The sequence below is a fragment of the Trachemys scripta genome, chromosome 1 (assembly GCF_013100865.1).
Source record: "Trachemys scripta elegans isolate TJP31775 chromosome 1, CAS_Tse_1.0, whole genome shotgun sequence".
NCBI classification, from domain to species: Eukaryota; Metazoa; Chordata; order Testudines; family Emydidae; genus Trachemys; species Trachemys scripta.
Genome location: NC_048298.1, coordinates 307256228 through 307269032, shown reverse-complemented (window position 1 = coordinate 307269032; position 12805 = coordinate 307256228). Strand labels below are relative to the sequence as shown.

The 12805-nt window shown below is 42.1% G+C and overlaps 1 protein-coding gene across 13 annotated transcripts in view; it reads left to right on the top strand.

Annotated features, from left to right (window-relative positions):
• The window catches only part of ZMYM2 (zinc finger MYM-type containing 2), a 185597-nt gene that overhangs the window by 164039 nt on the left and 8753 nt on the right, over positions 1 to 12805 (top strand). For 12 of the 13 annotated variants that reach the window (XM_034758789.1, XM_034758797.1, XM_034758798.1 and 9 more), the window contains 2 exons: positions 5670 to 5838; positions 7136 to 7287. In XM_034758789.1, coding sequence (XP_034614680.1) covers positions 5670 to 5838; positions 7136 to 7287 — 321 coding nt within the window. Of the gene's footprint in view, positions 1 to 5669; positions 5839 to 7135; positions 7288 to 12805 lie in introns of those variants that run through there. The other variant, XM_034758799.1, reaches the window with a different exon arrangement.

The following is a 12805-nucleotide window of genomic DNA, read 5'->3' as shown; positions in this document are numbered from 1 at the left end:
GTTGAAAATCTGAGCGGAAACAGTTCTGATGATTTTGAGTGTGAGTCGGGGGAAAATATTTTCCCTATTTTTTGAAAGTATGATACATTTTAAAAAAAAAATGCTGCTGCATTTAACAGTTCTAAAGACAATGATTGGGTATAGAAAAGCTGAAGTTTGGATCAAAAAAGCCCTCAATGAGAAATTCCTTTGAGTGTTCTGGTGAAAATTGGTTTTGATTAGCAGTTAAGATTTGTCAAAAATTGTTCTTGGCAGATGCACAGTATGTTTTGCACAGATTTTTTGTTTTTGTTTTTTTGTTTGCTAAACTCAAAGTGCAAAACTAAGACTGTGTTGTCCATGTGTGCATGGGAGAAGAATTTAGCAAAAGTCCCTGTGTATCTTGTAAATCATATGGGGCCATTGATATTTTGCTTGCTCTCTTTTTAAGACGGTGCAGTGTTTGGGTTGCTCTTTTCCTAGTCTTCTCCTTCGAATAGTATCCCTGTGGTGCTCCACTCCAGGTATGCTTGCATCCCTGCACTGCCAATTGGAGAACTTTGGTAGCAGTGTCCATTTGGCCTGCACATACACTGTCCCCCACCCCATGCTCTGCCATGAAGCAAGTAGCACTCATGGGCCAACTCCTCTCAGTTCCTTCTCAACAACCCTGGCTAAAGATGGAGCTATTAGCAGTCCATTCTTCAGATTATCTCTCTCTTAGCACTTCAGTAATTAGTTAATACTTTTCTCTTAGTTGTAGAGCTTTCTTTAGCTTCTCTTTCTTAACATGTAAGGACTATGGGTCAAAGAAAACAACCATGAACCTGCAGCCTCAGGCATAAATCCCGCACTCCACATTTTCCAACTCAACACTATTATGAGCCTCAAAGGAAAAATCCAGATTTTCCAAATGTAAACCATCAGGCCACAGTCTTCCTTGTCACAAACATCCACCTCAAAACATCAGCTTTGACATCTTGGTCGGGGAGCCGACAGACCTCTCCCCTCAACACCAACTGCAACTGAGCTACCCATCACACACACCTGGATACCACCTTGCTTTGTTCCACAGCAATTGGGAATGAATAACATCTGACCAAAGGATCCTCGAAATCATCCATAATGGATGATAACTCTGTCCATGTCACCTTCTCCCAGCACCCTTCCCTGTCCCTCTTCAGGGACCCTTCTCAAGTTTATTATGACAAGAAATAGATCTCCTCCATCTAGGAGCCATAGAACCTATACCTCTAGATCTACAAAGCAAAGGTTTCTACTCTTATTATTTTCTGATACCCAAGAAGAAGGGAGGTGGGAGACCCATACTGGGCCTCAAAGCACTGAATAAATTTGTGAAAGCTCAAAAATTCAGGATGGTCACACTAGCAGTGATCATTCCATCTTTCAAACGGGGAGATTGGTTTTCAGCTCTCGACCTGCAGGATGCCTATTTCCACATATCAATCCTACCTTCCCACAGACGATTTTTCAGATTTAGGCTATGTCTATACTAGAGAGCTTACAGTGGCACAGCTGTACCAGTGTAGCTGCACTGCTATAAGATAGCCCATGTACCTGCTCTATGCTCTCCGATCGACATAATTAAACCACACCCCTGAGCGACATAAGTTATAACCACAAAAGTGCTAGTGTAGACATAGCCTTACACTGGGCCAGGACCATTACCAATAGAGAGTACTCCCCTTTAGCCTCTCATCGGCTTCGCAAGTATTCTCAAACGTCTTCTCCGTAGTGGCAGCTCACCTATGCTTTCAGGGGATTATGATCTATCCCTATCTGGACAATTGTCTCCTCAGAGCCTGCTCCTTCAACAAGGCCCACCAGGTTACCCAAACCGCTGTAGACTTGTTCACGGAACTGGGTCTCCAGATCAATGTCCAAAAATCAACATTCATTCCCTGTATAGCACTTAGAGTTCATAGGAGCCAATCTTGACTCATTACAGGCGAGGGCGCTCCTGCCACAGCACAGGTTGCACACACTGGTCACGCTCATAGAGACACTACAGATCAGCCCTCAAATATCAGTCAGACACTGCCTCCACCTCCTGGGATATAGGGTGACTGGCCAATCCGTGGTACCTCATGTCAGAATTCACATGAGGTGCCTCCAGATGTGGTTCAGCTCTACAAATGTCTGCATAGGGATCCCTTTCTTGCAAACTCCCATCATTACTCCTCACCACCGATGCATCCCTCAGAGGATGGGGCACATAGGTCAACAATCTTACGAGACAGGGCAAGTGGTCATCCATGGAAATGTCTCTTCACATCAACCTCCTCGAACTTAGACTGGTCAGGAATGCCAGCACCCACTTCCTTCCACTAATCAAGGGTACACACACAAGAGTCTTGACAGACAACACCGCATGTATGTACTACATAAATCGACATGGAGGCGCCAGATCATCCTCCGTTTGCGTGGAAGCACTAAAGCTATGGAACCGGTGCATTTCCCACAGAATCACACTATCGCAGCCTACCTTCCAGGAGTACAAAACTTGATAGTGGACCGTCTCAGTCGCAAGTTCCCACATGACCACAAATGGGAGATAAACTCAGCAATACTGCACATACTGTTCAGGAGGTGGAGGAGACAACTACAGACTTGTTCACCACTTACCTGAAAAATGTCCACACTATTCTATGGCAGGAATAGGACAACACTCCTTGGGCGATGCTTTCCTTCTTCTGTGGAACAGGGACCTTCTCTACACCTTTCCCCCATTCCCCTTACTGTTGAAAGTCCTGTTAAAAATAAAAAGAGAGAGAGCAAACATAGTGATTGCTCCCATCTGGCCAAGACACATGTTTGTACCCTTACCTGTCACAACTGGTGACGTGCCCTCTGATCTCTCTCCAACCCACTCCATGTCTCCTCTCACAGAACAAAGGACACACTCTTCATCCCAATCTGCAGATACTCCGACTCAAGGCCTAGCTCCTTCATGGTTCCAGCACATAGAAAGATACTGCTCTGAGGAGGTACAGGAAGTGTTGTTACAGTAGAAAATAGTCTACCAGTCATACTTACCTGCAAAAGTGGACCAGGTTTCAGGTCTGGTGTAATTCCAGGCAAATTTTCCTGATATCTGCTAATCTTCCAGTGGTCTTAAATCATATACTGACTCCCAAGAAATCAGGACCAGCTCTCATTTCAAAGTTCACCTAGCGGCCATAGCAGCCTTCCATCAACAAGTAGAGGGCTCTCACACCCAACCGCAAAATGATTCTTCGGGGTATAGTAAACCTTTTCCCCCAACCCAGACATCCTATCCTAACATGGGACCTAAATCTAGTACTAAAAAGCCTAACTAAACCGCCCTTTGACCCCCATGGCTACTTGTTCGCTCACATATCTGTAGCTGAAGACAGCCTTTCTGGCGGCAATCACCTTGGCAAGACCGGACCCCAAGTTCATTCCCAAGGTGACCTCGTCTTTTCACATAAACGGACTCACTACCTGACTGTTTACCCTAAACCTCACCGTGATAACAGGGCGCCTATTCTGCACACGCTAAACGTTAGGAGAGCTCTGGCCTTTTATCTGGACAGGACAAAGGCCTTTAGGAAGTCTCCTAAGCTCTTCTTTTTTATTGCGAAGGTCTAAAGGTGCACCAATATTGGCCCAGAGACTCTCCAAATGGGTCTCAAACTGTATCAAATACTACTATGAGGTTCTCAACGTAATACCTCCATCTGGAATCCGCACACACTCCCCACGTCTGTTTCCTCCTCTGTCACCTTCCTCAAGAATGTACCTATCTTGGAAATCTGTAGAGCAGCAACCTGGGCATCTGCATCTACCTTCGCCGAGCACTGTGCGATTACTGGGGACTCTGCTTCTGACGCTATCTTCAGCTCCGCAGTATTGTCATCCATAACAGACTAGACTCTGAAGCCCCAGCCTCCCATTGGGGATTCATCTACAGTGGAGCATCCTTGGGAACACTACTCAGAGAAGAAGAGGAAGTTACTCCCCTTGTACAATAACTAATGATGGTTCTTCGAGAGGGGTGTCCCTGTGGGTGCTCCATAACCCACCCTCCTCCCCTGTATTTCGGAGTTCTTGTCAGGGACTCTGCAGTACCGAAGGAACGGAGGGGAGTTCACCCATTCACACTAGTTAGCCTCGTAGCAGAGCATGAGGCGGGGGACAGCGTATGTGCGGGCCGAGTGGACGCTGCTATCAGAGTTCTCCGATCCGCAGCACAGGGACTCAAGCGCCACCTACAGTGGAGCACCCAGAGGGGGACACATCTCGAAGAACAATCGTTCCTGCACAAGGTGAGTGACTTCCTCTTTTCTGAACAGCCTTATATATGGCACACACTTTGATGATTTGCCAGGCAAATAGTCACTGTTATTGATGCTGTTCTTTGAGCCTACCCTATAGAGGCACTGTCATATGTTTTAACTCCCGTCCTAGAGATTTTGGGATGGTACCTGAGAATTGTTCCATGCCTATACCTGTCAATATCGAAAAGCTATAAAATGAGACATTTGGGGGGAAATAGGGAAATGCATTATGAGCATTAAATCCACTTTTTGGAGGGAGAGATTTGGAAGAATATTGCAAGAACATTACTAAAGAAATAGCACCAGCTTCCTTTTATGGGGAAAGATGTCATATATGCCAATTATCGCCAGTCTATAGAAGGAAAATCCTCAGACTTCTAACTATGTAAGATTTGGCATTCTTTTCTCTAAGTCCATAAGTTTAATAAAGATGCACTACTTTACCTGACAGTCCTACTCTTAGTGTGCAAAATAACTGAAACAGAGTGTGTAACATTAATAAATACTCCTAAAGAAATGTCCTTACATGTATGCTACTATAACATCCTGATCATTGGCTTTCGTTGTTTATGCTCTTCAGATCCGTTTTTGCACATTACTCAGTTCAGGCACTGAAAATAGATTGGCCAGAGTCTTTTGTTCTAGTCTGTTCATAGTCTGTTTCCAGTCAGTTTCCCCTTGTGGCACAGAGGCACCAGCACAAACTGTAGTGTAGCAAACTGTTTCATAGCATTTTTTTTTTAAATGATGAAGAAAATTCTATTAATATTAGGGTTTCTGAAACCTTCTTTATATTTTGCTTACTGAATTTAAATATGGGTCCTGCACAAGCTGGAATTGGTCTTTCAGTATTTAGTATATTTTCAAAAGGGGTCAGGTCCAGCCTCCCTGTTTTTGGGTGCGGTTTGCAAAATGAATGATGGACTCAGCTTTTAGTTGCACCTCTAACTTCCTGATTTGCATATTTGCAAAATGAGGACCTGAAAATTAATCTGTAATCTTACTCTGTGAACTGTGGTGCCAGGAGTGTGTGTTTCTTAGTGTGATTCACTAATGTAACACTTTCTTTATAATAAAAAAAGTCCATCTAACTTCATCTATCTTAGATACCACTTTGTTAGGTGTCTTAGAAGTACCTGAGTCAGCACAGGTAGAACTGTTTTTGGAAGTGTCTTCAGTATAAGACCCACCTATTGACTCTAGCTGAATGAAACAAATATTGCTACTTCCGTTTTATAATTCAAAATCTGGCTGGCAGTTCGTTATAGTTTGCTTAGTTTCTATGTTTTTAGATAAGGGTAATATTACTGACTGTAAGTTAGATCAGTTTAATAAGCAGTAATATTTACAGATTTATTTCAATGACAGGGAGTGAAGAGAAAAGCAGTGTCAGAATACCAGTCTCATGATGATAGCTCTGAGAATTCAGAGTGTAGTTTTCCTTTCAAATATGCATATGGTGTAAATGCGTGGAAACACTGGGTAAAAACTAGGAGTCTAGATGAAGATCTGCCAGTATTAGAGGAACTGAAATCAAGTAAGTATTGCCCACATATTTGTAATTCATTTTAATTTTTTGTAAGAACTTTTATATTTTCGTGAACTCTTCACCTTTTATAAACTAATTCTTAATATAAAATATTAACTACTGTTTTCAAGTTTTAATCAAACCCTTTGTACAACAGAATTATTTATTTCTGAAAATGGCTGCTTAACTCTTTTTCCAAGTTCCCACAAACATGGCTTTTCCTAAAGACACCTTCTGCACTAGATTCTGAGTCCTGGGTCTTGTGCTCTTGGTATGAAACAGGATTGACTACTCTAGTTGTCAGCATTTATTGTGGCCCCTTGGTTTTCTAGCAGCCCCCTGGTTCTCCTTATCTCTTAGCCAGCCCCAGAGTTCACATCTTAAGAGGTCTTCAGCTGGGGACGGAGTTGGCAGTGCAGAGCTTTTAGCTTCTACCTGTTTGTGGGGCTCTGCTCAAGTGGGCTTCGGAGCTATGGAATGCAGCTGCCCTTCCTGCAAGGCTCTTCTGGTATCAGCATTTACCTTGGCCCCTGGGGCCACTAATCTCCTCTTCTGCTAGTCTCTCATGTGCTTTAGCACAGCCATATACACCAGAAATGCAGCCATTCTTTCTGAAACCTCCCTCCCCCACGCCCTGTATTTGAATTAATACCTTGGGCTATTGTCTTACTCCACCTTTTTCTCAGCCTGGCATGACAGTAAATTCTCCACGGTGGGTAATAATCTTCCCATCATGGCACAGTCTAGTCTAGTCAATTAACATAGCCTTGAATCTGGTGGTTTTGCTGCGTAATTTAGGTCAAATATATCAAGTACAACACTGGAACTCACTTATTAATCTGCACAGAGAATGTCTAAACCAGTAGTTCTCAACCAGGGGTTCAGGGCCCCCTAGGGGACCTCAAGCAGGTTTCAGGGGGGCCTCCAAGCAGGGCCAGCATTAGACTCCCTCGGACCCAGGGCAAAAAGCTGAAGCCCCACGGTATGGGGCTGAAGCCCAGGTCTCTGAGCCCCGCCACTCGGGGATGAAGCTGAAGCCTGAGCAATGTAATTTGTGGGGGCCCCGTGGCATGGGGCCCCAGGCAGTTGCCCTGCTTGCCACCCCCTAACGCTGGCCCTGGCTTTTCTATGCAGCAAACCAGTTATTGTGGCACAGGTGGGCCATGGACTTTTTATAGTATGTTGGGGGGGGGCTCCGGGAAAAAAAAAAGGTTGGGAACTTCTGATCTAAACCATTTCCCCTCCCATAGCAAGTAATGTTAATGTTGTTGTGTAATGTTATATTTGTTTTATCTTTATTTTACAGCAAAATCTGTGAAATTAAAGGAAGATCTGCTATCGCATACTGTAGCTGAGCTAAACTACGGCTTGTCACGTTTTGTCAATGAAATTCGAAGACCGAATGGAGAGAACTATACACCTGACAGCATCTATTATCTGTGTCTTGGGATTCAGGAGGTTAGTAATCTAGAAGATGCAGTAGACTATGGAGCTGATGATTTGACTCTGATATATACTTTAATGAAAGAATTGGGGATAAGAAAATGTGGATTTATTGGTTGATAAGTGGCTAGGAGGCATTATGAACATAGGAGCTGTGTTAATTTGGAATGCAGAGAGATCATATAAATTACATAATGGAAAGGTGTGTGTTTTGATGATGAACTGCAAATACATCTGGAAATTTGAAAGAAAGGTGGTACAACATGATACTTTTAAACCTTGTGCTAAATGAAGGTAAGGAATGAGTTGACTTACATTCACTTGTGTCTGACAAAAACAATTTTTCAAATGTTGCAATTTGTGTGGATTGCCTAAGATGATTTAATGATCAAGCAGAATGAAACCGTTAACTAACTGTATCTACACAGAAAATGACTATTTTCACAAACTGTGGAAGCAACATTGATAACGATGACTAATTTATTCGTTAGTGGATGGAGGGGACAGCTGTGTGGTGGAATGCTTATTGGGCAGAGCTGCCTTTGCTGAATACTGAGCAGTATTAGCCTGTCTTATTTTGGGGAATGTAAAAAGGTTTAATAGTTATACCAAGTGATTTAAAATTCTTTCATACTTCAGATCAGAAAAGAGCCACTATAATTCCATTTTAGATAAAGACAGTAAAAGACCATTAGATTCTTAGATAAAGAAGGTGTTCCATAACTTTTATCTTTGAAGGGGCATCTCAATTTTATTTTCTGTTTGTGGTGCAGAAAGCAGCCTTTAGTTTAAACATTCTAAATTCCGAGCTGACAACGATAAGGCTGAAAATTTCAGTCAGTCCAACATCATTTATATATATGTCTAATATAGAGCACCAGCTCTTCTTTAACCAGCTATCACCCTAGCTAATCTTTCTTATTGTTAAGGGAAGGGACTGAAATCAAATAACGAATCCCTAAAACAATCAAAAATATTTTAAAAAATTCTTCTCCAACTATTTAGTTTCTAGTGGGAGCTAGATGATAACTTTCCAAATATCAATCACGAGGAAAAGACAACATCCTTTATTTGGCAAAATATACAACGTTTTTAAGAAAATGTAGTTTAATCTCAGGTAGCTTTCCACCAGTGTCCTTGCATGATCTTCTATCACTCTGACATCAGAACCCCTTGTTAAATTTTTTTAAAACCAGATGTACAGTACTGAAAAAATAAGCCATCTGCTTATAAAACAGTGCTCTCCCAATAGTTGTACTCTCTCCAAATTGTTCTTTTATCTCTTCTACCCTGCCTATTTTTCTGTTGCAAATATTAGGTATATATTTAATTTTAAGTTTATAGTTAGTGCTTTGTCTTGCATGGATATGAATATCAGGAACCCTAATACAAAAATAATATATTGTGACATTGGAGTAGCATTCTTTATTGATCATGCCATTGCAACTATTGTTTGTATTTGTGTTTCATATTTCAATTGGGATAGCGCCCATAGGTCCCAGTGGGATTTAGGGCCCAGTTGTGGTAGATGCTATTCAAATACATAGGAAGACTTGGTTGCTGCACTGAAGAGCTTACAGTCCACAAAGACAAAAATGAGTTGGGGATTAGAGGCTATACACACATGAGAGTCAGGGTGACAGCAAGTACACATCTTGTTAATGCCAGATTTTGTGCATTTTAAGGAAGTATCCTCAAGTGCCTTTCCCCCTTCCCTACAAGCAGAAGCAGGTTCAGACTTTCTCCTGGGGCCTAGCACTGAGAATATTTTTAAGTGACAATGTACTAAATTTGATCCCATTGTCCCTATGTGAAACAAAACCTAACTCATTTCTTAGGTCATTACATCCCTTCCTCCCAGCAGACAGCCCTAGACTGGAATCCATGGAATGGAGAATAAATATAACTTCCAGGAAAACTGTTAAAGGGCTTAAGCAGAGGGGGCTTTGATAAGCTATGAAGGCTTATGTCAGATATTAGTTGTTAAAGGATTTTGCTAGTAATAAAACAAAATTAATATGAAAAAAAACCTCAGACTTGTATATTCAAATAAACCAGATAAGTACTCTATGGAGGAAAACTAAATTGAGAGATCAGTATATTACGGAAAATTAAGAAATGTATGCTCTTTTCAGATCAAAGGAGTAACATTTATATTGAGGAAGAAAGCTGAGAAATTATCAAGGCAGGCAAAAAAAAAAAAAAAAACTAATGAATTGAGAACAGTATTAAGCCTTCATTCAGACACAGTGGAAATTCCCATGGAAATCTAATCAGCAGTGTTTTAGTAACTTGTACTAATACTGTCCGACAGGTTGTTGGAGAAGGCGGAGGGAAGGACAGAGAACATTTCTTCTCCCCCAGTAGAATTACCATCGTTGTTGGGACTAGATAGTGCTGCAGTGATGAGTCTTATTCTCTGTTCGGTACAGACTTTGAGCATAATGGGGGTTGTGTAGAAACCTTACTTGTATTTGTTTTTCTGACATTGATATATTTTGAAAGCACATAAGAATATTTTTTTTAAAGGGACACTTGGAAAAAAGCATCAATACGTTCAAGACCAGGTAAATGTGTTAACCAAAACAAGGAAAAAAATAAGTGGAGGGATCCTCTTGAGATTTCTTATACAGACTTGTTGCATTATCTGATTTAGAATTGTAATAAATTCAGAATTGCATATCTGCGGTATTGAAAATATTTGTAAGCGCTTTAAGTTTTCAAGAAAGCATTTTTGTAAATGTATATCCATTCCAAATCAATTCTCTGAACTAAGGTACCGTGTATTCAGAAACTTAAGACTTCAAAGAAAGTGTACAGATTCATTTTTCCCTATTATAAAACTAAGTGCAAAGATAAGGTAGTCAAGATATGCTGAACTTCTGCTTAATATAAATGAGTGCTGTGTTTAATGTTATTTCAAGGATGTGTACAAAAATAGAAGCCATTTCCAGAAGTGAGCACATGTTTTATTGTATTCACTAGCAACAGGCTTGTTTTCACTAAGATAATATTTAAGTGGAAGTTTTAAGAAGCCAATACTCCATTTCTTAGAAATGTCTCCAGAGAGGATAATGTCTAATACTAGTATAGCCCTCATAATTAATTCTTGGTCAATGTTCAAAAGAGCAACCACTTCTGTCTGTAAGATTAAGATAATTAGACATTAGACTGCAGAATATTCAGGCGCCTTGCACAGTCTACCAGTTTTAGAATCATAGAAGCATATAGAATATCAGGGTTGGAAGGGACTTCAGGAGGTCAGCTAGTCCCAACCCCCTGCTCAAAGCAGGACCAATCCCCAACTAAATCATCCCACCCAGGGCTTTGTCAAGCCTGACCTTAAAAACCTCTAAGGAAGGAGATTCCACCATCTCCCTAGGTAACCCATTCCAGTTCTTCACCACCCTCCTAGTGAAAAAGTTTTTCCTAATATCCACCCTAAACCTCCCCCATTGCAACTTGAGACCATTACCTCTTGTTCTGTCATCTGCTACCACTGAGAACAGTCTAGTTCAGAGGTCGGCAATCTTTCAGAATTGGTGTGCCGAGTCTTCATTTATTCACTCTAATTTAAGGTTTCGCGTGCCAGTAATACATTTTAATGTTTTTAGAAGGTCTCTTTCTAGAAGTCTATAATATATAACTAAACTATTGTTGTATGTAAAGTAAATAAGGTTTTTAAAATGTTTAAGAAGCTTTGTTTAAAATTAAATTAAAATGCAGAGCCCCCCGGACCGTTGGCCAGGACCCGGGCAGAGTGAGTGCCACTGAAAATCAGCTCGCGTGCCGCCTTTGGCACGTGTGCCATAGGTTGCCTATCCCTGGTCTAGATCCACCCTCTTTGGAACCCCCTTTCAGGTAGTTGAAAGCAGCTATCAAATCCCCTCTCATTCTTCTCTTCTGCAGACTAAATAATCTCAGTTCCCTCAACCTCTCCTCATAAGTCGTGTGCTCCAGCCCCCTAATCATTTTTGTTGCCCACTGCTAAACTCTTTCCAATTTTTCCACATCCTTCTAGTAGTGTGGGGTCCAAAACTGGACACAGTACTCCAGATGAGGCCTCACCAATGCCGAATAGAGGGGAATGATCACATCCCTCAATCTGCTGGCAATGCCCCTACTTATACAGCCCAAAATGCCGTTAGCCTTCTTGGCAACAAGAGCACACTGTTGACTCATATCCAGCTTGTCGTACACTGTGACCCCTAGGTCCTTTTCTGCAGAACTGCTAACTAGCCATTCGGTCCCTAGTCTGTAGCAGTGCATGGGATTCTTCCGTCCTAAGTACAGGACTCTGCACTTGTCCTTGTTGAACCTCATCAGATTTCTTTTGGCCCAATCCTCTAATTTGTCTAGGTCCCTCTGTATCCTAACCCTACCCTCCAGCGTGTCTACCACTCCTCCCAGTTTAGTGTCATCTGCAAACTTGCTGAGAGTGCAGTCCACGCCATCCTCCAGATCATTATTGAAGATATTGAACACAACCCGCCCCAGGACCGACCCTTGGGGCACTCCACTTGATACCGGTGCCAACTAGACATGGAGCCATTGATCACTACCCGTTGAGCCCAACGATCTAGCCAGCTTTCTCTCCACCTTATAGTCCATTCATCCAGCCCATATTTCCTTAACTTGCTGGTAAGAATACTGTGAGAGACGGTATCAAAAGCTTTGCTAACGTCAAGGAATAACACGTCCACTGCTTTTCCCTGATCCACAGAGCCAGTTATCTCCTCATAGAAGGCAATTAGGTCAGTCAGGCATGATTTGCCCTTGGTGAATCCATGCTGACTGTTCCTGATCACTTTCCTCTAAGTGCTTCAAAATTGATTCCTTGAGGACCTGCTCCATGATTTTTCCAGGGACTGAAGTGAGGCTGACTGGCCTGTAGTTTCCCAGATCCTCCTCCTTCCCTTTTTTAAAGATGAGTACTACATTAGCCTTTTTCCAGTCATCCGGGACCTCCCCCGATCACCATGAGTTTTCAAAGATAATGGCCAATGGCTCTACAATCACATCTGCCAACTTCTTTAGCGCCCTCGGATGCAGTGCATCTGGCCCCATGGATTTGTGCTCATCCAGCTTTTCTAAATAGTCCTGAACCACCACTTTCTCCACAGAGGGCTGGTCACCTCCTCCCCGTACTGTGCTGCCCAGTGCAGTAGTCTGGGAGCTGACCTTGTTGGTGAAGACAGAGGCAAAAAAAGCATTGAGTACATTAGCTTTTTCCACATCCTCTGTCACTAAGTTGCCTCCCCCATTCAATAAGGGGCCCACACTTTCCTTGATCACCTTCTTGCTGCTAACATTCCTGTAGAAACCCTTCTTGTTACTCTTATCATTCCTTGCTAGCTGCAACTCCAAGTGTGATTTGGCCTTCCTGATTTCACTCCTGCATGCCTGAGCAATATTTTTATACTCCTCCCTGGTCATTTGTCCAATCTTCCAATTCTTGTAAGCTTCTTCTTTGTGTTTAAGATCAGCAAGGATTTCACTGTTAAGCCAAGCTGGTCACCTGTCATATTTACTG